At 41.9% G+C, this 26,445-nt stretch overlaps 1 protein-coding gene across 2 annotated transcripts in view; it reads left to right on the top strand.

Moving 5' to 3' along the window:
• Positions 1-2,096: 2,096 nt before the first annotated feature.
• The window catches only part of fam102ab (family with sequence similarity 102 member Ab), a 30,434-nt gene continuing 6,085 nt past the window's right edge, over positions 2,097-26,445 (top strand). The window contains exons 1-11 of one of the 2 annotated variants that reach the window (XM_041959778.1): positions 2,097-2,324; positions 2,612-2,866; positions 15,486-15,606; positions 15,911-15,940; positions 20,772-20,888; positions 21,145-21,191; positions 21,491-21,648; positions 22,764-22,865; positions 23,267-23,480; positions 26,141-26,262; positions 26,357-26,426. In XM_041959778.1, the coding sequence (XP_041815712.1) occupies positions 2,712-2,866; positions 15,486-15,606; positions 15,911-15,940; positions 20,772-20,888; positions 21,145-21,191; positions 21,491-21,648; positions 22,764-22,865; positions 23,267-23,480; positions 26,141-26,262; positions 26,357-26,426 (1,136 nt within the window). In that variant the 5' untranslated portion in view covers positions 2,097-2,324; positions 2,612-2,711. Of the gene's footprint in view, positions 2,325-2,611; positions 2,867-13,039; positions 13,096-15,485; positions 15,607-15,910; positions 15,941-20,771; positions 20,889-21,144; positions 21,192-21,490; positions 21,649-22,763; positions 22,866-23,266; positions 23,481-26,140; positions 26,263-26,356; positions 26,427-26,445 lie in introns of those variants that run through there. The other variant, XM_041959779.1, reaches the window with a different exon arrangement.

Genomic DNA, 26,445 nt, shown 5'->3' with positions numbered 1-26,445 from the left:
ATGACCCAAGCTTCTCACTTGTAATGACCTACCCGAGCTAAAAAAAAACATAGCTATAATAGCTGTTCAGGTCATGTGTGACCTGAGCAGCTATTAGATGAGATTAAATATATAAAATATAAAATAAATGAGATTAAATTTAGGGTCCTTCTGTCAGGTCAGAAATAGCAATCAGAATGGACTACTACCACTGCTGTTCCGTATGTAGTTACAAATAGAACATTTCTATCAGACTGGTCACACATTTCTTAGTAGAACACTAAAAATACTACAACCATTTATAGTTGACAGACTGAATGGCCAATGTACTGTCAATTGCATGTTTCATGTAATCATGGACTGGGATTAATTTATAATGAAGAACTACAACTCTATATTATCCTCTATTACAGTTTTACATACACAAAAGTGTCTCAATTAATGTGTGTATTCAATTTTATAACCAATGTTTGACAACGATTTCTGTGTTTCAAGCATTTTTCTAAGTCCTACCTCATCTGAAAGCCAGTTCATTCCTTTGAGTGTTTTAATGATGAATTGTATATTCTGTGTGGTCTTACCACAGCTTCAGCTCTGGTTAAGACCTCTTCTGACTTCTTCACCTCTTCTGATCTGTAAAGCTTGTGGAAAAAAGACTTTCATATGAAAACCCCAAAATCAACATCTTACACTTAATACTGGTTCAAGTATTAAAAGTATTCCAAGTAGGATAAGCACCTCAATCTAGTCTGTGACAGAACACAGTATTGACTGTTCTTATTAGCACATTTTGACATGTTACATTATATAATGCCAAGCTGCATACCCTCTCTTTCTTTTCATTTCAACCCCCTGTTTTCTTTTCCTGAACACCTTTTTATTCACTGGTGCATCTCTTTTCTTTTCACCTTCCTCTATTCTCTTTTCCTGAATGTCCTTACTGGTTGTATCTGCTCCAGACATCTATCATGGATGTCCTTGGTTTTCCATGAACTAGGATATCATCCATATAGGCTCCCGTTCCCTCCATCCCCTGTCAGATTTCTGTCGCATTCTGCTGAAAGATCTCTGGTGTTTCCCAAACAGGAGCTGGCAGAGGGCACTGCTCTCTTCAGTAGACCCATATTTACGTTCTGGCCAACTGAGCAGACTGTTTCCCTTAATCACATACATTGGAAATGCATATTCTTTGCCTCTGTAGACAATATTAGCTCTGAACCAGCCTATACATCTCAGCTTGCCCCCAGGGCCAACAACAGGTAAGTCTGCAGGACCCATCTTTTCAGCTTTGTTGGCTATGGCATAAAGGAGTGAGCAGACCTGTACTTCCCTGCCTGTCTCTCTGTTTAGCTGGGTGGCTGTGTTGAAGCACGACAACCTTTGCTTCCATGTTCCCAGACTGGCAACATGTTGATCTGCTCCGGTCACCTGTGCCACTTCTGATTCCATGAAGTGTTTGCTCAACGTCTAACTGCAAAGGAGGTCGCTCAGGCCTTCCTCGCCTTTTTCACACCAAAGACCTCCTTCCCTGAAGTGTCTCCAGATGTGCACTGATGCCTTTAAGGTACCATCACCATCTGATTTCCCATTCATCACTTATGGTATTAGTATAAATTATTGCATGCATGTCCAAACATAACAACGTAATAACTTTAGATAGTTACATATGACGCTACCACATGCAACACACGGTCCTATATTTATTCCACACAGATGCAGCTGATGTATGTCACATCTATGCCAGGAACGAGGTGCAGTTGAATATATGCAAAATAAAAACAGTATATGATTTTATACTGCTTTAATATATGTTTTTTGGTATTACTGTTAGATATGATTAATTATATGATTCTTACATATATGACAAAGTTCCAATTAATCCATATTTTGGAGTGCAGTTGGTTAAAATAAATGCAGACTACATACAACTGACACATGTAAACATTTGCTTTTTTATACACATGACAGATGCAGGCCTATATGATAAATATCCATTACACCGTTTATCATATAGTGCATGTGTGTGTAGGTGTGCGTGTAGGCCTCCATACATTCCATGCATGACGTGCTCATGACGCTCAGTGTGTGTGAGTTTTCCATGCAGGCCGTCCTCACAGCCCTCCGCTCACACTTTGTGGACGGTCCCTGGCTCGGTGAGGTGTGAGGCGTTCACGGAGCCGCTCCGACGGACTGTTGAAGTCTCTGCTGGAGAGGGATGTACTGAGAAGCCTGCCGAGCAGACACACTCCACTTCTCTGCAGCGGCACACAGCTGGACTCTTTTACCCAACATGAGGAGCGTCAAACCGACGGAAGGGTGAAGTTTGGTGGAAGTTTAGCGGAAAGGTACGAGTTACAGCGAGTCGTCGAGTGGTTTCGGTGTTTGCGTGGCAGCTGTCTGCACCAGGAGACGCAGTTAGTGTTGGAGAGGAGACGATCAAACTTAGGGATTTTTACAGCTCGTGTGTAAAACCTTTAGGAAAGTGTAACAGTGTGCAGGAGCTCTTGTCTTATACATATACACAGCACATGATTTACACAGCTGTCACCGCTGCAAAAACCTGCACACGCACTTTCAAATGAAAGGAGTTCATCATGTTGGAGAACAACAAGTGTGTTTTTTTCTATTCCAGGTCCAAACAGTTCTTGAGAAATGACGAACCTTGAACCAAAGAAGGACTTTCAGCCCCCGTTTTAAAGGCCAGCACGCTGTCTTAGTTGATTCATTCATTGATGGGAACAATGTCTTTTTTGACCAAAAAGAAGAAGTTCAAGTTTCAAGTGCAGTTCACACTGGAGGAGCTCACAGCAGTGCCGTTCGTCAACGGAGTGCTTTTCTGCAAGATCCGGCTCATTGATGGTGGGGACTTTGTCATCTTGTCATCCAGGTATTTAGACCGACCTGCCACTTCCTTGTTCAGCCCATAAAACCTCTGTTGCCTGCAGTCCTCACTTCTGGTTAATCTGCTGTCAGTCGACATTTCTCGGACTTTGCCTCCACAGATGTTTAATGTTATTCTTTTCTATTTGAGTCGTTGACACGTTGCTAATTTCTCCAAACAGCAGTATTAGATCATGTAGACGCCCTCTGCCAGAGGACTGGATAACTGACATCTGTTTACTGGTGTTCCACCTGAAACTGATATGAACCTGCATGTTTTGCACTTCAGACCTCTGCACACTGTGTGTTATCTCACCCTCATGTCTGCTGGGAAAGTTGCCTTCGTGATGTTTCCCAGCTCCACCCTGGGAGCTGCCTGGCATTAAGGCAGCCCTCTGCTGCCGGTCTGAGCCTCTCTGTGGGAGTATGTTGAGGTGAAGGGCCTTGCTCAAGGGCTCCTGGGCAAAGTTGTTGAGGGAGCAAAAATCCTCCACTCGACCTGCTAGGATCCAAACTGGAAAAAATCTGGAGTTTTGTGAGTTGTTGTGTCAGGGAAATAGTATAAACTTAGTGAAACCCTGTCTAGCACAACTTATTAATTATATGTCCCCTCTTGTCAATTTGGCAAATGCTGTGAGTTATTCCTTTCTTTGTATTAAGAATATTGTGTCAGTTTGTCCAGCCGTGTTGCAGTACTGTAGTATGCTCTGTGATAAATGATGCCAAATCAGCTGCACAGATCAGTGAAGCACACTTATTTGCAGTTTCACACCAGTTCAGAAGGCATCTGATGGCCTCAAACACTCCTCCGTCCACCAGCTACACCTCACTGGCATGACTTCAGCAAGACTTCCTCTAATTACATTTGTGGCTCAATATGAGTCAGCTGTGGGGAAGTGCCACGACAGGTCTGCAGGTTTGAAGACAAACAGACAATCCTTTAAAGGCCACACCAAAGTTTCTACATGTTTTGACCCACAAAGCATACCATGATGTTTCAGAATGTTTAAAATGTTTCTGTCCTCCTCTAGTTTTTAGTCTTTTCTCGACAGCTAAGAAATAAACTTGCAGAGACCTCAAACTTTCTAGATGCATAAATGAGTATGGAATTCATGACTCAATAATAACTTCAATCGGAGACACTTAAAGAGTAGCTCAACATTCAAGGAAACACACTTATTTGATTTCTTTCCTGACCTGAAGTGAAAAGGTCAGGTCATCACTCTCGTGTCTGTGGGGATTGGGAGTAAGGATGTAGTTAGCCTAGTTTAGCATTATTCCTAGAACCAGGGGGAAACACTTAGCCTGTCTCTGTGCAAAGCTAAAAAACACACCTACCAACACCTCTAAAGCTAATTAACACATTGCATTTATTTTATTTGGTGTAAAACAGACATGTTTGTGGCTTCAGGGGGAGTTATGGCTGTAGTGTGCCAGATATGGTCAGTGAGCACAGGTTCTGGTAAAGGTCTTGGTACAAGCTCAGCAGTACTAATCCTGACAACCTTACCGTGATGACTTCGGAAAGCCTGGCTGCTGTTGAACTAGAAAATAGATCCAGCAATGTGTCACCTCACGTGTTGTAAACAAAGTGGAGACTGATGAGGCGCAGCAACTTGCTGGAGTAATGCTTTGCAGAGAGAAAAACAAAGGCAGAAGGCCAAATGAGTCAGGGTGAGAAAACGGTGGGGACGATGTGGTCAACACTGGTGGAAGTGAGTTTTTAATATCTGTCAACACTCGTATGCTTGCTAACTAAAAGCATTCATTTCGGTGATAAAAACTTTGACCCAATATAACTGTCAGCAACCTTTATTGCCATGACATGCTAATGAGAATGACTGAAATGTTCAATATAATCAGATGACTAAAAACAACTAAGTGCCACAAGTATTCATTGAATAAATCTGTACAAAAAATGTAATGAATGGGATTTCTGATGATAATGGTAACTTGAAGGTATCAGTGCATGTGACAAGGCAGTCAAGAAGGACGTTTCCTGTGTTGAATGTGGGCAGTTCAGACATCGCAGTGTGGTCTCCTTCCTGTTAGATGATGCTGCTGGTTCTCTCGGACTAAGTTGCCGAGACTTACAGTCAACTAAATCTAAAACAAACAAAAAAAAAGCAGGATGAGTTTGATAAAATATGATTAAAAACTAACTAAGGACATTTGACTCAGGACTAAGTAGCTGACAAAGTTAATACTGTGGTTAACAGTGGTCTCAAGGGCTATGTGTTTACTGTCGTTTGGCAGCGCCATCAGCTGCTCTGGGACTAACTACTTGTCTCTCTCGTCCGATATTGTAGTTTGGAAAGTACTGATGTAACTATACATATTCTAACTCCTAAATATAAGACATGTTTGAAATTATCGGGGTGGCCGCGATCAGCCTGTGAGCAGTTTGAGGGTGGATCTGTAAAGCACTCACATCCTGACCAAGGTCCCAAACCTAGTTTCTCCTCTGATTGTCAGGAGGGCTGAATAGGGCGCAAATTGCCCCCAAACCCCTGTGGTGTGTAATTTTCCTAAACATGGAAAGTATATGTTAATTGTAGTACATTGCAACAAACATGCAAAAACACTGGTATGCACCAGTCCTTTAACGGTAACCTTTATTTATAACAGCACTCTTCAAGCCAGGGGAAGCATCAAACAGCTGAAAGACAGAACCATGAAACAGATGAAATGCTAAGAATAAATAGGTAATAATAAATAAATCCAGCAGAGGGTGAGGCAAACAGAATAAGTAACTGAAAATACAACAAGAATGAAATGAAAAAATATTTTATAAAGGACTAAAAAGGATGAGACTGTCTCATACTCTCCTCAAGAAAGCTGCAGAGTGGAAGCCCTTTCATCTTTAGCCTTTAACCCGCACACAGGAGCAGGTTCATGCATGAGGATAAACAGTTCAGCCAAGTCGAGCAGAGCCAAACCTTTTAAAGCAGCAGCTAACAGTTCCCAATAAGTTTCCATGACATGTTCGGTTAATGGCAGAGAGTTAGTGTGTTATCACAGATAGGATGCTCACTCCGATTTAAGGTAAGCAGCTACAGGTGAGGAGTCCTTCAGATGCATTGTACCAGCCAAGTGTGGCCCTATTGGTAGCCTTTGTTTGGTGGAATAATGCCATGTTAAATAAGAGATTAGAGATTAGAGATCGTTGAGTCAAATAAAAGCTGGAGCTGAAATATCCTGAGCCCAGGAACACTTGAACAAATTCCTCAACACAGGTGTCGCCCACGACACTCAGGCAGTGTTACACAACAGACCAACAACAGCTGAGAGGTTGAGTAAAGACCTCCAGCTCCACAGCACGAGTGACTGATTATAGCTGCAGGATCCTTCACAGTAGTCTTCCTTTCTCTCCTCTTTTCTGCAGGCATGTAAAGGTACTGAGACTCAAAAGAAATGCAGTGCCCTTTCTTCCAAGGCACTTATGGGTTCACTGATTTGACCTACATTTAGTGCAGTGTCTGCATTGCCAGTATGAAAGTGAAATGGATTTCTTTATCTTATATTTGCCTGTTGATTCATATCTTACACTTGACTGCATATTTTCTTTTATGCACTGCTCGGGCCTCCAAGCCACCTTTTAACCTATCAGACCACAGGCAGCGACATGCTGGAGGAGGTGCAGCTGCATTAAACAAGGGTTCCTTTGAAACAAGCTTCATGGAAATACTGATGACCAAGTCAGTAAACAGCTTGCACTGATAATCACTTTGAAAATGCTTTGGGAAATACTTATCCACTTTCTTTCTATGAGTTAGATGAGAAGATCCATACCAGTCTAATGTCTGTTTGCTAAAGTCTACCAAGCAGTTAACTTATCTTTGCATTATGACTGACAGCAAGGCGAAACAACGCGCCTGGCCTGGCCAAGAAAAACTGGAGAGACTAGCTGTTTCTCCTTGTTTCCATACAGCCATGAGAGAGGTAATGATCTTCTCATCTGACTCTCTGCAAGAAAGCTAACTCCTCGTTTCCTTAAAATAATGGCTGGGGCCTTGATTTACCTCAGCTGTAGAGAGTATTGGGCCTTTATTTGAATCAGGCTTATTTTAGAGACATGGCTTTACTTATAATTCTGTCCATTTAATAAGTAGATTTGGTCATTTAACAGTCCGTCATTTGGTCAGTGACCTGCAGTGGGGTTCAGCCAGGCAGGATCAGGAAAACAGGAAACACTGAATGTTGGAATACACAACAATCTGACACAGGACTAGAGGAAGCAGGCCAGTATTTAAACCTGGCTCAGATGATCAGAGGGAATGGGGAGCCAGGCAAGTTAGTGGGTGGAGCAGGTTAAGGGAGGTTGAGGGAGGATAGGAGGGTGTGGCTGGGTCTGAAATGGCATGGCGGGTTAGCAACAAGCAAAAAACAGGCACAATGAATGAATGATTGAGGGATGTGACAATAATAACCAAGCTTGTATCGATTCACTTTTCGTTTCAAGAGGTTCTGAACTTGACTCAGTTTCCTAATCTAGCGGTGTGGGACTCTGCTGGTTCTGGTTTCCATAAGACACCATCAGATACACTCAGTCATCACGCATCATCAGTTGTGTGTCTTAGTACATCTGAAGATGTATTTAGATGGATTTTTTAAAAAAGGAAAGTAACTTTTTTACATCAGTTGAATGTAAACCCTGGGTGTTTATCCTCACAGTTTCTGGTTTCATGACTAATGTTACACTGATCCTAGCTGATGTTCTCGTTGTCGCATGGTTTGGAATGACCATGTGACACTTGTGTATCCTGTAGTGTAAACTGTGGCGGGCAGCTTTGCACAGCGGTTTGGTTTGGCTTTTGAATCGACGAGAACTCGAGAGCTGCTCAGAAGTTGTTTCTAGTTGCATTGTTGCTCTAGAAAAGGGAAGTGTAACCAGTCTGATCCACTGGTGTTGAATTAGTGACACCGCTGAGTCTTCTGTCTGCTGAGAGTCTGGATAGAATCCGTTTTCTGCTTTCACTACTCAGTGTAAGGTGTGTTTTCACCTTTGGACAGAGCAGACGTCACATATTGCGGCAATAGTATTATATAAGGTTGCAATTAGACAAAGTAAAGTTTTGACAAAGGTGATTGTCAGGGAACAATCACCTTTGTCAAAACTTTACTTTATCTGCTATCAGAATAACAGAAAACAAGTCAACTTTCACAGCCGTGTAGATAAAGGAAGTTAACGCAGCAAGTTCAATATACTGGATTACATGTATGTAGTTACTTATCTTGATTGTTGTTCATATATGTTAGAAATCACATGTGCTTTAAAACAAGCAGTGAGATAGATTGAAGGAAGCAAAGGGATGTGAGTTACAGACTCTCTATCTTTGGAATGATTTTCCAACCTGGTAAAGTAGCCCTCCACAGTCTAACCATAATGTCCCTCAGGTGTCACAGTAGGTATCCTGGAGTTTGTAGAAACATCAGCACTGTTGTTGAGTCGTGCAGAGAATTGTGTGTCAGGTTTGTTCCTTTGAGCATATTAAACAGACCTGCATTACTCACAAAACCTGCAGCCTCACACAGCACCTGAAACGATCCATATTTACATTGAGTGAGTGATGTGCACATTTAGCCATGTGGCACAGCAGCCGTAGCTTTGGTTAGGATCTGATGCTCATTAATGCTCTGTGTTCTGCTACTCATCTACAGAGGTCAGCTGTTACACAGATTCCAGGTTTATTATTTGTAATGAAACAGCCCTTATGGATGATTGCTGAGCTCCATCAGAACATTTTTACTTTAAGTGGCAAAAAGTCCAAGATAGACCACCCCCTCCCCCCACAGTGTCTGGCTGAAGATTTCACCCTTGATTATATCTTTCCAAGTTCTGTGCTGCTCTCGATGTGTGACTGACCTGAATTGCCTCCACAGGCTGCCCAGCATGACTTGCACAAGGGGCTTGCACCTTGTTAATAATGCCTAATTTATTTGCCACAGTCCTGAAATTATTTTATTCTGATTAAACCGTGTAAAGCACTTTGCTTTGAAAAATGCTGCATTGATAAAGTTTGTTATTATTATTGTAATTTCATGTAATCTGATAGCTGTTGCACACAGATACTTTCCCAGACTTTAGCCTTTAAAGCAGTGCCTCCTCCCAGACATTAGTACGCCTTATTTATCTTCAGGACAAACTTCGGGAACCAATTCCCCTTGCTTACTGAGCAAGGGACATTGGACTGTGCTGCAGCGGTTGCCCTGACACACAGCTCAGTTCAGGTGCCTGACTGCTGCTGTTTGCATCAAGCATTATACTTCTTCTTGGAGTCATAACTCAGCCAAGACTGAACACACAGACATGACACATGTTATATTTTTACAGTCGGTGTGACTTAAACTTCCTGAATATATCGTTATCTCTGTTCGTGAATGAAGTTAGAAATCAGAAAAAAAACACTCCAAAGCTTGCCTGAGAATCATCAGGTTTTTTAAAGTTTCCTTCATTATCAAAGTCATCCAGTGATAACTGGCTTTGTTCATGGCTGCATTGCAAACAACAACTGCTAATAGCTAATTCAGCATACTTTTAATGGTGTCAGTTTGCCAAAATGTTAACAAATATAGGCAAAAAAGTTGTAAAGTTGGCAACATTTTACTTGCTGTTTACAGCTCTCTAGAAGATGATTACCCACCCAACTGACGCAAAACTAAGAATGATAGTAGGAGTGGCAAAATCCATGAATGTGAACTTTTTGCATGTAGTAAAGTTGTTGGAATTTACTCCAGCTCAACGAGCTGCAACATTAAAATGCTAGTGACATGTTAATGCATCAGTAATACTGAAATAATCCCACATCTAATATCATAAACCTCTGAAATAGCGTACTGAGTGCTCTAATGAGCACCCCTCCCATGAAATGAATGGACAGATGAATTATTCAGTCGACTGGCTCAGGCTTGTCCCGGCTTACTTCTTGGGATTTCTCAACTTCATTTGTTATGTTTTTAGGCATCACTCTCGATCCCACATTTAACCTTTAAGATCCCACCACCTCAGACATACACCTGCAAACTAAAGCATTCATTGTTACATACAGACCCAAACATCATACTCTGCCTAATATAAAAAACACACACACAAACACACATAGCAGCCAAAAGACATACATACCATAGCTGTAATTATTGTTATTGTAATTATTAAAAAAGCAAAGGCTGGATTAGGAGATTTTAACTGTGAATAACATAAAAGAACATAAATCATTCAAATGTAGTGTGAATTTTAGGGTTAAGGTCAGGCTAAAGGTTAGGATAAGCAATGGTTATGGTTATGATTAGGTTAAGTCTACTTAATGTCCTCAAAAGTGATGCAAACACGAATGTATGCGTGTGTGCGTGCATACGTGTGTGCGTGCATACGTGTGTGTGTTTGTGTGTGTCTGCTTGTGTGTGTGTATGTATGTCAGGCTCATTTGCAGCTCTGTCTCATTCCTCAGATTCTTCCAGCAGAAAAAAAGACAGAGTAACCAATAGGAGGACAGAGTTTGTGAAGTGTGAGTTTTTAACCCAAACACATATGTAGCAGCACTTGTGTTCACTTTAGTGGAAAACACAGTCATACACACTCAACACAAGTGAGCATTCCCTACAGTATGTGAGCAGACAGCAGCTGCTGTGTGTGTGAAGGTGGGTCTGTGGTGAAGTGACAGTCAGAGTAGTGCACAGGAGAATCGTCGAGATGTAGAGCTGGAATCAAAAAAGCTCTATAAGTCAATGATCTTTGATTAATTCATGATCACAATCATGTCAGAGAGTGAGGAGAACAACAGAAAACTTCAGCCCTGATTAAAAATCTAAAACATACTTTGAATGATAATTTGTTTTCCATTAATCCACGTTCAGTTGCCTTGTTAAAAATGAAGAAGAAGACTGTTCGCTAGTAAACATGGATGTAAACAATGCTGATGATTTAAGATATGAAAACATCAGCTTTGTAAATGTTTCATCAGTCCGGAAATGAATTCAACACGTTTGGTAGAGCTCAATGAGACGCATATTGAATTTTGGTGAGAAACAATGAAATGTATTTTTTTTATATATACGTTGTACAAGAAAACTCCAGAGGAACCCTTTCAGTGTAGTTTGAACCCACTGTAGAAGAAGAGAGGAATTTAGTCTTCCTCCTCTATTGAAAAAAGAAAGCGTTTTATGTTTGAATGTTTTTCTGCTGTGCCGCTGCGTGACCCTGAGGAACAGTCCCTTGGAGGCAGTGACCAGCGAGGCATATCAAGCATAGCTTCATTGTGAGAGGAACTGCTGCTTGTATCTACTGCTGTACAATGGTGTGTTTGTGAAGGCAGGCTGGGCTGTAAGAAAAGACGTGGCAGAACCTGTTTGGCCATTTTTTTTAATTTTTTTTTTGCCTCTTCCATGCGGCCGGCAGCCTCCAGGCTTGTTGTTTCAAGAGCTGTAAACTTCAGGTCACCCTTCAGATAAGTGGAGTGAGAACAGTTCCTGTGATAAAGTTAATGTTAAAGCCAGTGTTTGAAAAGAGAGCCTGAAGATGCTGACGTAAACTTGTGTGATTGATAGCATAAAAACAAGTAGGAAAAAGAAAAACGTAAAGTTATGTTCAAGTTCATGATTGTCTGTTTCGCTCTTCTACAGCAATGATGAATGCTGCTCAAACAAGAATGAGATGTCAAAAGAGATAGGAATAGATAGGAAGAGCATGGAAATATAAGGTAATCAGTAATAACATGCCCCAGCGTGCAGCAAACCTGCCTCACAACATGTAAGTCTTTACATATGAGCAGCTCGGCTGAGAAAACGGTTTGTGTTTCACTGCACGACATGCAAGGCTTACCTTTACATGATTCAAGACTATTAACTTCCCTTTTACACACGTAAGTACAGTAAGTACAGTGATTGTGTGTTGGGCTCTGAGCACTGCCAAAACGCGGGTGCTAAATACTGTCCCTGAACGCATCACGCGTAGACAGACAGGGTACTGAAGCTGCTGCTGATCTGCTGAAGCCTCCTGTGCAGACATGGTGCAATTCTGCTCCGAGGGTATCAGAGAGTAAAACCCAGCAACCAGAATTTTCCTTTAAAGCTGCACACAGTTTTATACTGACAATGGCCCAAATGACTGTACCGTATATAACATGAAAGGGGTTGCTCGTTGTTTTGGTGGTCTGCCCTCATCAGCCCTGTTTGATGCTATAAAAGCAGACAAACAAGCATTTAGACATGAGCTGGTGAAAATAGAGGAGCATCTACAGATATTCTGGTCAGAAGTTGGTGGAGACCCAAGCAGAGAAAAAAGATGATGATGTTGCTCCATGTCTTCTACATGTGTAAAAAGGCAACAATTTTAAAAGGTGAAGATATGTTTCGGCTCCCCCAGGTGGCCATAAACGAGTTAATGCAGCTTTAAATGAGCTTTATTAGCAGGACAGGGACAGCGCAGAACCTGAATGTGCTGCTAATTGTGCAGACCCATGCCTGCTAAACAAAATGTATTTCAAACTTGAGAAAATGATGAGAGTTTGATTTAGGGTATTTTAGAGTTATGTTTTCAGATGTCCAGCATTTGTGAGGAAATAAGTGATGCTCATTAGAGTGAAAGTTGTCAGTAAGGTGGTGGTGGGCTGATTTTCATGTTGTTTGAAATGCGCTTCCTCTATTTTCCTGTATGACATTCCAAAGAGCAAGCATGTGAGACTATCTGTTGTCAGCGAAGCGGCAGGCTGTGGCCCGTGTGTGTTGTGTAACTGCAGTGCTGATCATGTAGAGGGCTGGATGGGTCTCATGTAATACTTCGTCTAACATGAGCTGGGCAGGGACAGATAACATCAGAGTTTACCAGCCAAGTTGGGACAAGCCCAGCACGCTGATGACCTGTGTGTGTTGTAAGAAGAAAGTGTGGAGAAGTTGGCAAACAGTATTGACAGCTTTCGCATTGGTTTCCTGATAACTGGTCTTGGCTGGTGTGGCTCACCTTTGCTCTTTATTCATTAGCTCAGTGAGAAAAGCTTGTTTCTAGACTGAGGGAGGGGCACGCTGGGTCAATCTCACAAAGCCTCCCAAATTCCAGAAATGAAGGCATGGAGAGCACACTCTCTTGTTTCCTGGCTCCACCCTGCTTCACATTCACACAGCGCAGTGCCTTGCACAAGGGCATGTCAGTGGTTGTGCTGATTGAGGAAAGAATGGTACTTCTCACTCTCTGTACCCAGATAACCTGTAGGCTACCGTCATCTCCACACCTTCATACTGCAGGTAGGAATCACTATCATCAGAGATCATATGCTAGTTACACATGTAATCATCAGTCACTATTAGGCTGAGATGCACTTATTGCAAGTGTGAAACATGACATTAATATGTATATGATAATATATAGACTATAATATAATCTAGTATGTCAAGTTGCTCGCACACATGGTGCTTTTTGTCAGCAATGTTACCTACTCCATGAAAGGGCTTATGAATCATATTTAATGGTTTTAGCTCATCAAACTCTATTAGCTCAGTTTGCTCTTTTGTCTGTTTGTTGCATATCTCAAAAACCTTCAGCAATTCGATGAAAAGGAAGGAACAGGTTCCAAAGAACAAGCATTTTTCCATTTTCTCAAGAACTCCACACTTCATTAAATATTTCAACACAGTCTGGATGCACCTCTTAACATTTCCTCTTATAAAAGTAAGAAAAAGTCAGAGATTGTGTTGCTTTAAGATTTTTGTGTGATTTTTGTGTGTTTTTTTGTTTGTGTCCAATTTTTTATGTTCAATCAAACAACCCAAACAGAACTTTTCATGATGAATTGGAGAAAAATGAAACACTCTTCAATTTAAGTCTGGCCCAAACTTCAATTCAGTCAGTTTTTGTCATGAAGGATTTTTGTGCAATGATTGATTAATTGGAAGGAATTATCTACAGAGAGGAGCTGGAGTATTTCAAGATGCTTCAATGAGAATTCCTGAAGTCATTTTGTGCAAATCAGGTTTCTTGCATTTTTAAGGTAAACGTTAACTCACTGTGCTTCACGCAGCGTCCACTGCTTCCCTACAAAGTGCATGTTATACATATGGAAATAACAGCCCATATTGTGTACATGCAGGAATAAATCCCCTGCAGCACAGATATCAAGGACCAGCTTCTCTATAGTGATGTCACTCTGTTACATCAGAGCCACAGAGTTCATGGAAGGATGCATTCCAATACAACCATGTCATGTTCGTACTGTTGAAGCGTCACCAAATGAAGAATCTCAAACTCAAATCAGTACAGTATGTCTGGCTCTGTTTTCAGTCCTCCACCTTGGACATATTATTATGTATTTTTAAAAGATTTATCTACACTGCTGAAATCATTTGATTGCAGAGTGTGAGTGCAAGAGACTGAGACTGAGATAGAGAAAGGAAAAAATGTTCTACACCAAACTACATGTAGATAAACAATCTGTGAGTGGAAAACCCCTCACCAGACCCATCAGCTGCACTGCCTTGTGGGAAAAGGCTGGCTGTGGCTTCTAATGTCATTTCCAGTGTTTAATAACACATTCAATAACAACACGTTCATATGACAAGCTTTCAGCGTTAATCATGACAAGAAATTCAGTCAGCTGTTAGCATCTCTCCATAGCGAGGAGGTGCTCATGCAGTAAGCTGCTGAGACCGGACTCAGGCCATGGTTCAGACGATGGTTGGGTGTTATGGCGGTATATACCGTGCACTGGTATAAATGTGTCCACTGGTAGAGATTTGGAAACACGGTTTCCACCACATGAGCTCTCATTTAAACAATACCTACATAGTGTCATTCACAGTGAATGCACTGCTACTCTGCTACACAGTGAGCGAATGGCCGTGTTGATGGCATTACTCAGAGCATAATGCTGTTTACCATGTTCTCATGTGAACTGAGAGCGACAGTTGGTGGTGATAAAGCGCCTCTGCTGCATCTCTGTTGTTCTCATTTGGATCCTTAAAGCTTTCATTTTGAAAGAAAGTTAGTTTTATGTTTTTGCCTCATGTGAAGTATTTAAGTTCCAAATAGAAGAAGAAAAATAATCAGTGATGAAGCCTGGTACGGTATGGTTATTTTATACTATGTCTTGATTTACAGAATGATTAGTGTGCTCTGATAGATATTGTTACCGTGGTCTAAAATGACATATATAGAAGATTTTGGCCATATCACACACGTACTTCAGGTCTTGTTTAAACTGATCAATGCATGGCTCAGTGCTCCGTCAGTATCCAGTCCTCCCTGCATTATGTAATGACCATATCTTCGTGGTTAGTTTTTGTTGAGGAATAACACCTCTAACAACACTCATGTTAATCCTGGTGACAAATGCATTAGGTGTTCTGCAACCACTTCACAATAAAAGCCTGCTATTGTTTCACTGATGCAAAAGTTGGAATGGAAATGCAGGACTTTTAATGTGAAGCAGCAGCAGGAACGTAGCAGTGAAGCAAAACTGGAGCTAGACAACTGCTCAAGAGCATGACCAGAGGTATACACTAATATTGTGTCAAAGGTGGTGTCGAGCTATCTGTTTACAACGAAATACAAATACATGGAGTTTTTCTTTAAACTGCATGCTCTGCCAATATCTGATCAGTGTGTGTGTGTGTGTGTGTGTGTGTGTGTGCGCGCACAGGGAGGAGGTGCAGCAGAACTGTGTACGATGGAGGAAGAAGTTCTCTTTTGTGTGTAAAATGAGTGCTAATCCAATCACTGGAGTGTTGGACCCCAGCATCTGCAGGGTCTCTGTACGCAAGGTAAACTACAAGTCCCAGCAGCCACCTCTCCTTTCTTCTCTGGGTTCTGAATTCAAGCACAATGCCGTTTCCTCCAACACTACCCAGTAATGCGGGAAAGATCGCTCTGTATGATGAAAGTGACGGACAGTGTGCTCGGTTTGTCCCTCATTAGCTGCCCCAGGGTTGAACAGGTTTCATATTGTTCCATATGAAGTGATGTGATATGTTTGTGGAAATGACTGTAGAGATGATCAGCAGCCGTCTGACATATACAGTCTTCAGTGTTTGGTCCTTCACCGTTTTGCTCTCTCTATCTTTACAGGAGCTCAAAGGAGGAAAGGCCTTCTCAAAGGTACGTTTATTTTCTGATTATGTGACGAGCAACCAGTAAAACACACACTGTGAGACATCTAAGCTCACCTTTAATCCAGCTGAACCCACGTTAGGTTTGACCTGTGAACTAAAGTTGAGAGTACCCTGCTCCCTTTACGAAACAGACTTTTACAGTGTGATAGTAAAAACCGTGTTGTTACAGGGGCATGTGACAGGCACAGTCAGAGGGCAATGACTGTGTGATGTGTCCAGTAACAGATCACACTGTGTGTGTGTGTGCGTGTGTGTGTGTGTGTGTGTGCGTGTGTGTGTTCAGATGAACTTGAAGCACCAGTCCTGTAGTTTAAAGTCAGCTGTTTGAGCTACATAAGGGTACATAAGGTTTGGATTATTGTCATGTCACCCCATGATGGAAAATGTAAATGGAGGCACAATTTGCATCACTGCAGGGACTCTGATGGAGCGAGAGGGTGGAGGTCCTCACTCCAGGCAAAGCTTTCACTGTTAAGGGTCTCAATGGGTTTTAGAGACATTTTAATCAAACCTCACATTCATGACAATTAGCAGAGGAGAAGGCAGCTTTGAACATTTTCTTTTCCACATTACCTATCATTTGTTGCTAAAAAAGGCCGTCAGTCTGTTTAAGTGTTTTATTTCTCCTCTACATTCAGTGGGTTCAGGGTACGTCCATAAGAAGTGAGTATAGCACAGAGCTAAATGTACTTATAATGGCTGATGGTCAAAGAGCCAGGGTTAATGTGCTGCAAATCTTCTGTACATCTTCTTCACCATGCCATAGTTTTACATTGTTTAATAACCTTCAAGCTATTGATGTTTTTTAATTGATTATTCTATTGATGTTTCCAAATGATAGTCATCATCCTTTATGATATGTACATGAAAACAAACAACAGAAAAAGATCATGTTATTGAGGGATCATGGGATGTTCCAGCCCATGAGTGCTCAGTACTTTTAATCTCAACTGCACACCTGTAATGTGTCATGACTGCATCTTGCACAGTTGTGATGCTGTCGTGACAGAATCTGTCCACAGATATATAAACACCTTGCAAAGTGCTTAAAAACACCTCTATGGTAGTTCCCACGGCAGCGGGTGTCCCCAGGACCACATTTTACACGACGACACACATATGCAGGCTCTCAAAGTGAAAACAATACCAGTTATGCTGTCACTGCTGGTCATAATGGTGAAGCGGGTGGATCAGCTTCTGTGATGGCTGAAAATGATGTTGCCACAACAGATAGGGCAGTTGCTACTGCTGAAACAAGCCACCCTTCACAAATAAGGCCAGTAGTCATGTTAAAAATACTGTATTTGTCCAGATGCACTCGAGTATGGTGGACATTTTTGGTCACAATTTAAATTAAAAGTCCAAATAGAAAGTTAAAAGACAAAATTAGAAAAGATTATTGTTTTACTAGACTACAAGGAGTAGTCAGGACATAATTCAACCTAAAAAGAATAAGGAAATTGAAAAAGTAGTGGACAGTCATGTAAAGTCTGTTCAAAAGATAAAATTGCACTTTATTGATCTCTAAGGGGAAATTCAGGTGCCAAAGCAGCAACTACAAGGACGGCAGAAATGTTGAGGAGGGAATAGCAAGATATAACAACATGTAATTCAATACTCAGAGGTTATGGTGATGCCTAATTGACATCTAAATGTGCAAGCTTTTCTAAGTCAGGAGGAGGCTTATATACTGTATTAAGATATGACATAGTGGAAACGGTTAAACAGTCCCTCAGCGGTGGTGCAGGTGGGCCAAGTAAAGCAACTCCTTTGTGACAGACTGAGACTCGAAGCAAATTTCATTCACCTACTTGTTTCTTTACTTGACATGACAGTTCCTCTGTTTTCTACAGTGTTAGCTGTAGTTGTTCAATCTTTCCACTGAAGACCGAACATGTTGTGTTAATGACCGAATGACAAACATGTTAATGGTCAGTTTAGTGAAGGAGGAAACTCCTTCATACTTTAGTTACGCAAATAGTCTGGCTAAAGAATAGTTCACACTATAAATCTTGCAATTATACGCACACACACGCACATATATGTAAGTGTATACACACACAAACTATGCAAACACCTGAAAATGTGGCCGCAGGGTGTGTGTGAAAACCTTTTTGACACCTGTTGAGTGTTTAATCTACCATTCTTTATCAGTGCCAAGTGTCAAGTCAGTTAAAACCTAGTGTGATTATGTCATTTATTTACACTGATCTAGCCATGACATTGTAGTGTAGATAAGTCCTCTAACACGAGACAACATTCATTTATTTTTGCATATCCATGAGTACATTAGATGTCTGTCTGCTAAAACCAGTTAAGTAGCTTTTCTATTTCCCATTTTTACAATTTAAGCTTCATTTGGAGTGTGTTTCCAATTAAGCTTTTGCATTTTGAATGCCACTTTTTCCACTTTCCACTTTACATTTTCAAATTTTTATTTAAAATTAGCATTTTCAAATCGGTTTAAAGTTTAATTGTAGCCTGGTTATTCCTACTATTGTAGTAAAATAATAGTATTTTTAATCTTATCTCTTTTAATTTTCTATTTAAATTTTCAATTATAATTATGACCAAAAATATCCTTCAAACGAGGAAAGTTGCCGCCAGCTTCTGGGTTGGGATCCCCACCAGTGGTCTCAAGATAAATATGCATGATGACAACAAGGTGACCCTGCTGTCACCACCACAGTGTGACAGTTCCTTTTTGAATTTGACAAAAAAACAGTTTGACAAAAAAAAAAAAAAGAAAAAAATCAGGACTCAAGGTCCATGCATTAATCAGTTACAGCGCTTTTAAACAGCAGGCTAGAAATATACCTGAGGGTCACATGATGATCATGACACCTGGGCAGTCTGTCGGTCACCCTTATGAGGTAGGCTCTGAAAAAGGCTAGTAAGTGATAAGATAAGATAAGATAAAGATAAGATAAGATAAAACTTTATTTATCCGCAGCTGGGGAAATGTGGGCATTACAGAAGCATGTGATAGCAGTGGGAGGAAAAATAGCAGCAGAGATAGAGAACATTTGAAAAAAACAAAATAAAAAGTAGGCTATATATATATGTACATATTATATAATTTGACTATATAAAAGAAACATTTTATATGTAGAAAAATTATGTATATATAAAAAATATGTAAAAAGTGTGTATGGTCCCAGTAGATGTGGAAAAAAAGAAACAATGGAAGCTTCTTTCAGAATAAATAATAATAATAGTGTTACTACTATTGCAAAGGAGAATAAAATATACAAAACAGTAAATGATATGTAATATTGCACAAAATGTAAAAGGAAAATGTAATAGTGCACCTTGAATCAAGGTTGTCTGTTTTGTCAGTCTAGGACTGCATGCACTAGATTGCTTTTCTTGCTCGTGCTGGGGTGTGTGGTCTTTTGGATGTCTTTCTTCTCATGTGAACTTGATGTTACTGACCACTGAGTGGATGTATTCTGTGAAGCTTCACTTCCCAGGAAGTTGCCTTTCCTGGGTTTTTGATTTTGACCCATGTGTTGTTAGGTTTCTAGTTGCCCTTGCCCCTCATTGGACAGGCAGGATTATCAAATTGCTCAAATCGCAAGGTGTTGTACAAATTTGCATTTTGTCCTGCGAATGGCGCTAGATGAAAGCTTGTGGAATGTCTAGAATCAAAAAAGGTTTAGGCTCTGATGAGCATGTATAAACAGAGGAACTGTCATGGCAATCTGTCCAAAACCACACATGGGTATTTCAGCTTTTGTAATGGCCTGAAGAACATGAAGAATCATCCTCTAAGAACATGAATGTCCACAGCAGATCCAGCAGTCCAGCCTGTAGTTGGCAGGATTAAGTATTCTTCTCTGAAACATGTGTTGGATGGACAGATACTGACCTTTTAGGTCAAAAACAATCATGTCAAGAAACAAGTAGGTGAATGAAATTTGTTTTGAGTGTCAGTCTATCACAAAGGAGTTGCTTTATTGGTCCAGGACCACTTCAATCTTTAGCATTAACTTTGCAGAAAAGAATGATAACCTTCACAGCAAAGCATGTTATGAGTTTAATGACCTCTTCAGATGAACTGAAAGCACAGATGGGATCAGTGTATACAGAATATGTTAACAGGATTGACAGTGACAGTGAAGTAGACACACGCTCACATACATCGCCACATGGCCACAAACTGTGACCTCTCAAGTGAGAAGCAGTGCTGACTGGGCAGAAGATCGTGAGTTAAGGGAGGTCATTGACCTACATAAATTCACCCTGTCCTGTTTCCCTTCATTCAGAATCTCACATGACAGGACTGATAGAGTGTTAGTCACAGATGTGATATACAGTGTGAGGTCTTAACAAAAGGACGTTAAAACATCTCATAGGAAGAAGAGATTCCTGCTAATTCATTTACTCATCTGCCTGTCTGCCTGTCTGTGTGTCTGTCTGCCTGTCTGTCTGTCTGCCTGTCTGTCTATGTGTCCGTCTGTCTGTCTGTCTGTGTGTCTGTCTGTCTGTCTGCCTGTCTGTCTGCCTGTTTGTCTATGTGTCCGTCTGTCTGTCTGTGTGTGTGTCTGTCTGCCTGTCTGCCTGTCTGTCTGCCTGTCTGTCTGTCTGCCTGTCTGCCTGTCTGTCTGCCTGTCTGTCTGTCTGCCTGTCTGTCTGCCTGTCTGCCTGTCTGTCTGTCTGTCTGCCTGTCTGCCTGTCTGTCTGCCTGTCTGTCTCTGTCTGTCTGTCTGCCTGTCTGTCTGCCTGTCTGTCTGTCTGTCTGTCTGTCTGCCTGTCTGTCTCTGGCTGTCTCTCTGCCTGTCTGTCTGCCTGTCTGTCTGTCTGTCCGTCTCCAGCTAGGTTTTGCTGACCTCAACATTGCAGAGTTTGCTGGTTCAGGCTCCACAGTTCGCTGCTGCATCCTGGAGGGTTATGATACCAAAAACACTCGACAGGACAACTCTATCCTCAAGGCAGGGCGAACACACACACACACACACACACACACACACACACACACACACACACACACACACACACACACACAGTTGTGTTTCCATCATTTTTGGGGACATTCATTTCCTGAAGCCTTACCCTAACCCCACAAAGTCCTCACAATGTGACTGTGTAAACAGATTTATGTCTGCACAACATGAGTAGTACCCACACACACACACACACACACACACACACACACACACACATAACTGATCTGTGTTTTTTTTATAGGTAACAATTGGCATGACTCTTCTGTCTGGGGATCCCTGCTTTAAAACGTGAGTTCCTGTTTGTTAGGGGTTTTCAAAGTCTGACGCTTCCCCCCGCCGCAAACACCCTCCGGCCACCCCCTGTCAACTGTCATTTTCAGCACAGGGAGCATGTCTGTATATGAATGGAGATGAGTGTTGCTGTTCGATGAATATTAGAGCTGTGTTGGTAGTAGTTAGTGATGTCAAAAAATATGGATAGTGCAACACGACAGAAGTTTATATTATAGCACTTTAATATTAACTGTATAATAATATATACTTTTTGTACTATTCATTATGTTTTGTGCCTGTGTCTTCACCATCAGGCCCACCAGTACAGACAAATCTGTCTCCACTTTGAATGACCCCACCCTGCAGCTGGACTGTAAGGGTGAGAGCACTGATGCTACACTGCAGCCACTGGGAGGCATCGTGGAGGGTCCTCGCGCCTTCAAACCCAGACAGTTGTCAGTACATAGCTCAGGTAACTGCTCAGTATTATCGTTAACAACATGTCTGATCATATGACGGCTCTTTTTTCATGTCCAGGCTAACTCCTTGTTTGCCTTATCACTGTGTTCCCAGCTATGGTAATTAACACGTTGACAGCAACGTTGTTTTTACTGTAAAAAAGTAGATTATTCTTGTTAATTAGCTTGTTAATGATATAATAGGTAGGTCAATTTAGCACACACATATCTGATCCAGAAGTGTTTAAAGGCTGTGGATGTCATTATTCTACGTTTTTCTGATGAAAACACCGGAAACCAGCAATGTGTTGGTCAGTCACTGGGACACTGCGTCTGGAAAGAGAAATGTTCTTGGTTTGTGTCTGGCTGGAGTTCATTCCCCACCTCCCTTTCCCCTCATTTCCTTTCACTTCTGCTGTGCATTATAAAAAAAACATTCATGTGGGTTTTGTAACAAATTGACCCCCGACGTTACCATTTGGCACCGAAGGTCAAGGATAAGTAATTATGCAACAGTAAGATTATTGAGCGTCTAAAGGCGAAATTAGAAAATTGTGAAATTATATCCACTGATTAGCCACAACATTAAAACTGCCTGCCTCATGTTGTGTCGCTCCACCTCACGCTGCCATGGCAGCTTTGACCCGCTGAGGCGTGCACTCAGGGCCTCTGGGCTCCTGTGGGTTGCAAGGTAGGGCCTCCATGGATTGGACTTCTTCGAGCACATCTCGAGAATGCTAGATCAGGTTGTGATCTGGGGAGTTTGGGGGCCGGGTTGGCACCTTGAGCTGTCTCATGTTCCCGGAGCCACTCCTGAATGTTGTTTGCGGTGTGGCAGGGTGCGTTGTCTGGCTGAAGGGGGGTGCACTACCATCAGGGAATGCCGTTGCCATGACGGGGCGTATTTGGACTGCAGCGGTGTGTAGGTGGGTGGTACCTGTCAAAGCAACATCCACATGACTGTCAGGACCAAAGGTTTCTCAGCAGAACGTTGATCAGTGTTATTCACCTCACCTGTCAGTGTTTCAGTGCTGTGGCTGATTGGTGTATATGCCACAGACAAAGTGACGGTCATGTTGTGTTGATCTGCAGTCAGTGTCAGTGTGTGTTTGCTGTGTGTGTTCTGCAGGCCGACCTGAGGAGGGAGAGAGTGTGTCCAGCCCAGACGACATCTTTCACACCGGTCATTTCCGCAGCTCCAGCTACGCCAGCCAGCACAGCAAGATCTCAGGTTAGAGAGCTTTCTTTCCTCATGCTACCGAAAATCCTCCAATAAAAAAGTTTTCACAAGCCGCCGGCCAGCATGGACTCAAGGCTGGTTATATATGCACATTCCAGAACAGTTTGTTCATCAACCACAGGTGTGTGAAGGTACTACGGTTGTCATTATCAGACCTATTTCTATTTTATACGTTCATTCATTGTCTCTCCTCTCCTCTCCTCTCCTCCTCTCCTCCTCTCCTCTCCTCTCCTCTCCTCTCCTCTCCTCCTCTCCTTTCCTCTCCTCTCCTCTCCTCTCCTCTCCTCTTCTCTTCTCTTCTCTTCTCTTCTCTTCTCTTCTCTTCTCTTCTCTTCTCTTCTCTTCTCTTCTCTTCTCTTCTCTTCTCTCCTCCTCTCCTTCTCTTCTCGTAGGCTACAGCACAGCTCACTCTCGATGCTCCAGCCTGACTGACCTCAGTCACCATAGGAATGCCTCCTCCAGCAGCAGTGCCTCCTGTGGGTTCGCCCACCCTTCCCAACCATCTCCCTCCACCCCGACCGAGCCACACCGACAAGCAACTCCCACCAAACCAGAGAGACCTCCTCCACCCTCTGCAGCGGCCCTCATGTCCAACAGATCCTCCAGGTAGATCCACACCTACATGCTCTTTTGACAAAATACTCCAGCTTCATGAGCAGAGCAGGACAAGTTACTTTCAAAATGTAATATATTACATACCAGTAGTTACTGTCATTTGAAAGTAATAACTTACTTTGCAATGCTACGGTCAGTGCGGAGTGATGCATTACTGATTACACTAGTTTTGCATTACTTTCATCAAAATAACTGCAGAAGTATTTAATCTACGCAGCTGTCTGCACCGGCTCTGTGCAGGCTCGCACCTCAGCTGTGTCTCATGGGTGTACCCACGACCTGAAGTCTTTATTTACCCTTCAAGTCTATTTTTTTTGGACAATATATACATAAATGCAAGATTTGTACACAATAAAAAGGCAGTGAATAAATGTATTTATCTACATTTCGCAACCAAGGTGGAGGAGAGTGTACTGCCAGCCACACACACACACACACACGCTGGTGCAAACTTTTGCTGAGTGCTGGAGCTATATTGATGGCCGTGCTGGACTGAGTAGGTTAAGTTTGCTGTTTTATATTCCAAAATGCAAATCTTCCTTGGTGATTATAATTGTTTGTGATGTGTGTGGTGGTGCTGGTTTAGAGTTTGAAACATTAGTGAGGTGGGTGGTACGTTTCTTGATTCCAGCTGTATTGTACAATAGTGTTATTATTACTGGAATCGCTAGCGGAGCATTATATCTCTTTGATACTGGGGAAAGGTAGATATTACTCTAATGCATTCCTTTTGTAATGCACTGCCCCCAACACCGTGATGAGTCGATCTCACTGTGAGGCATGTCTGGACTCCATCGCACTGATAAAGGTCTAGGGCTGGATCTCAGGCATGTGTAAACATGTGTGCCAGAGAGTCTTCAACAGTTCAACCTGCTCTGAGAGGAGGGGAGTGTGTGACGTGCTCTGTTGCTTTCGTGGAAGAACCTCACTGAATGTGAACCAGTACAAAAACAGGGATGAGATGGGATGTAGGTCCACAACTGGACTAAAATACACTCACAGTAAACATTTTTGTCTTCTATTTACAGTCAGTCAAAATAACTTTTAAGAATGAAGTCTATTTAATTCCTTAAAATAGAATTTCAGGTTATTAGAGCTTGGATTTTAATAATTGGATGAGTTAAAAATGAACAGTCAGTGCGGTGGCTGGTGACATGAACACTAGGTGTTCAGGCAAGGTGAAAAGCTGCTGCTACTTCTGAAGTGGGTTACTGCCGAATCACTAATTGTGTTAAAAACTTTGAAGTGACCGAAAATAGTGATATGCCATCTGACCACGTCTTTTTGTCATGTGTTCCCTGAAGAAATGAGTAATACAAAGGTTTTGTTGCAGCATGCTCAGGATTTCTATATGCACTCTCTGTGACTCGCTCTGATCACAGGACACCAGTGTCCTTCATGAGTATCAGAAAAACTGCTAGATTAATCATTTTATCCAAGAAGAGCAACCCCTTTGATTGTGATCGTCTTCAGGGGATAAGGGTGATACACAGTGCAGCAAAGTTGTATGTCTATGCTGAATAATGGTGTGATGGCCTGGTATGAGCCTTTCTTGGAGCAGGCAGGAGCTCAACCCGAAACATCCTGCGTTGAACATATTGTGGCACGCTTATAAAGGAATATTCGGTCAGAAAGGAGGTTCAACTGTAGTTTGCTTTTATAGACTATAGCAGAACTTCAGAATCTTTAAAAGGTTTGGGATGTTTGGAGGAATACTGTGATGAATATAGCATGCTTGTTAATCAAGATAGAACAAAGTTTATGGCTATTTGGGGATCTGAGGAAGACAGGCAGCCTAGTCAGTTTGACTTGTTTCTAGTGAGGCATTGTGATAGTTAAACATATGTTGGAGCCATCTTCACTGCTGATGGAAGTGGCCAAATCTTTCTCTCCCTACATGTGAAATAGAAGACAAAACACCTCTTATCCCCCAGCTGTGATGGCCCATTGTGTGTCAAACTAAAGGTTTTATTAAAAGTGGCCTTAAATCTGTTGAGTCTCTTTACGTGACTGGAAATGAAATCCCTACTTCGGGTGAGGGTGTTGGAGTGTTAGCAGGCTAACAAGCTAAACTAGGATAGTAAATATGGTAAACATTAGATTTAGTAAACACCAGCATGCTAGTATTGTCATTGTGAGCATGTTAGCATGCTGACGTTATTGTTGAGCAATAAATCCATGATTTACATAATAAGAACAAAATGATGCATGCACTCATGACTGGTGCTTGCCGTTAGACTCGGTAAATGGTCATTTAAGATATTAGCCACACCACTTAGGGGACATAAATGACTGTAAATTATGCTGGCAGATCTCTATGTCTGATTCATTTTTCTTGTATTAACAACAGCTGCTGTAAATTTAATTAGCAGTTACCTATTAGACATAAGATAGACTACACCTATCACTGACAGAAGACTTCAGACTGGTTTTATTTAAGGGAATAAGCATACGTTTGTTGCATGCTCGCTGCTTGCATCACCTGCAAACAGTCCCTACACATTTTACTCCCACCTGTACATTGGATTTACACCCGCAGAAAAGTGTTGAACGTTGTCTAGGCTTTTGTCCCGGTGTTCTGGTGGTCTTTACTTGTTGCAGAGTGTTGCTGTGTTTCAGATGTGAATCTTCTCTCTCTTGCCCAACAACAGGAGGAAGAAAGACACTGTGGATAGGCAGCCCAGCTGCGTGGACGACACTCGCATTGATGCAGACGACATCGTGGAGAAGATTGTCCAGAGTCAGAACTTTTCTGACAGCAGCAACAATGAAGGCAGGGCAGAGTTTCAGTTTCTGGGTTGCATTACAGCACAACATTGGTGGATCACGGTGGTAATTTCTCTTCTGGATTCCTTGTTTTCATTCAGACAGCAACTTGAGACTGTTTGTCAGCAAAGATGGGACCACTGCCCTCAGCGGGACACAGCTTGCCCACAGGTACACCCATTGACTGCTT

The sequence above is a fragment of the Chelmon rostratus genome, chromosome 19, assembly GCF_017976325.1.
Source record: "Chelmon rostratus isolate fCheRos1 chromosome 19, fCheRos1.pri, whole genome shotgun sequence".
In the NCBI taxonomy this organism is placed as follows: Eukaryota; Metazoa; Chordata; class Actinopteri; order Chaetodontiformes; family Chaetodontidae; genus Chelmon; species Chelmon rostratus.
Note: the sequence above shows the minus strand (reverse complement) of the source record. Positions and strands in the feature narration are given on the sequence as shown.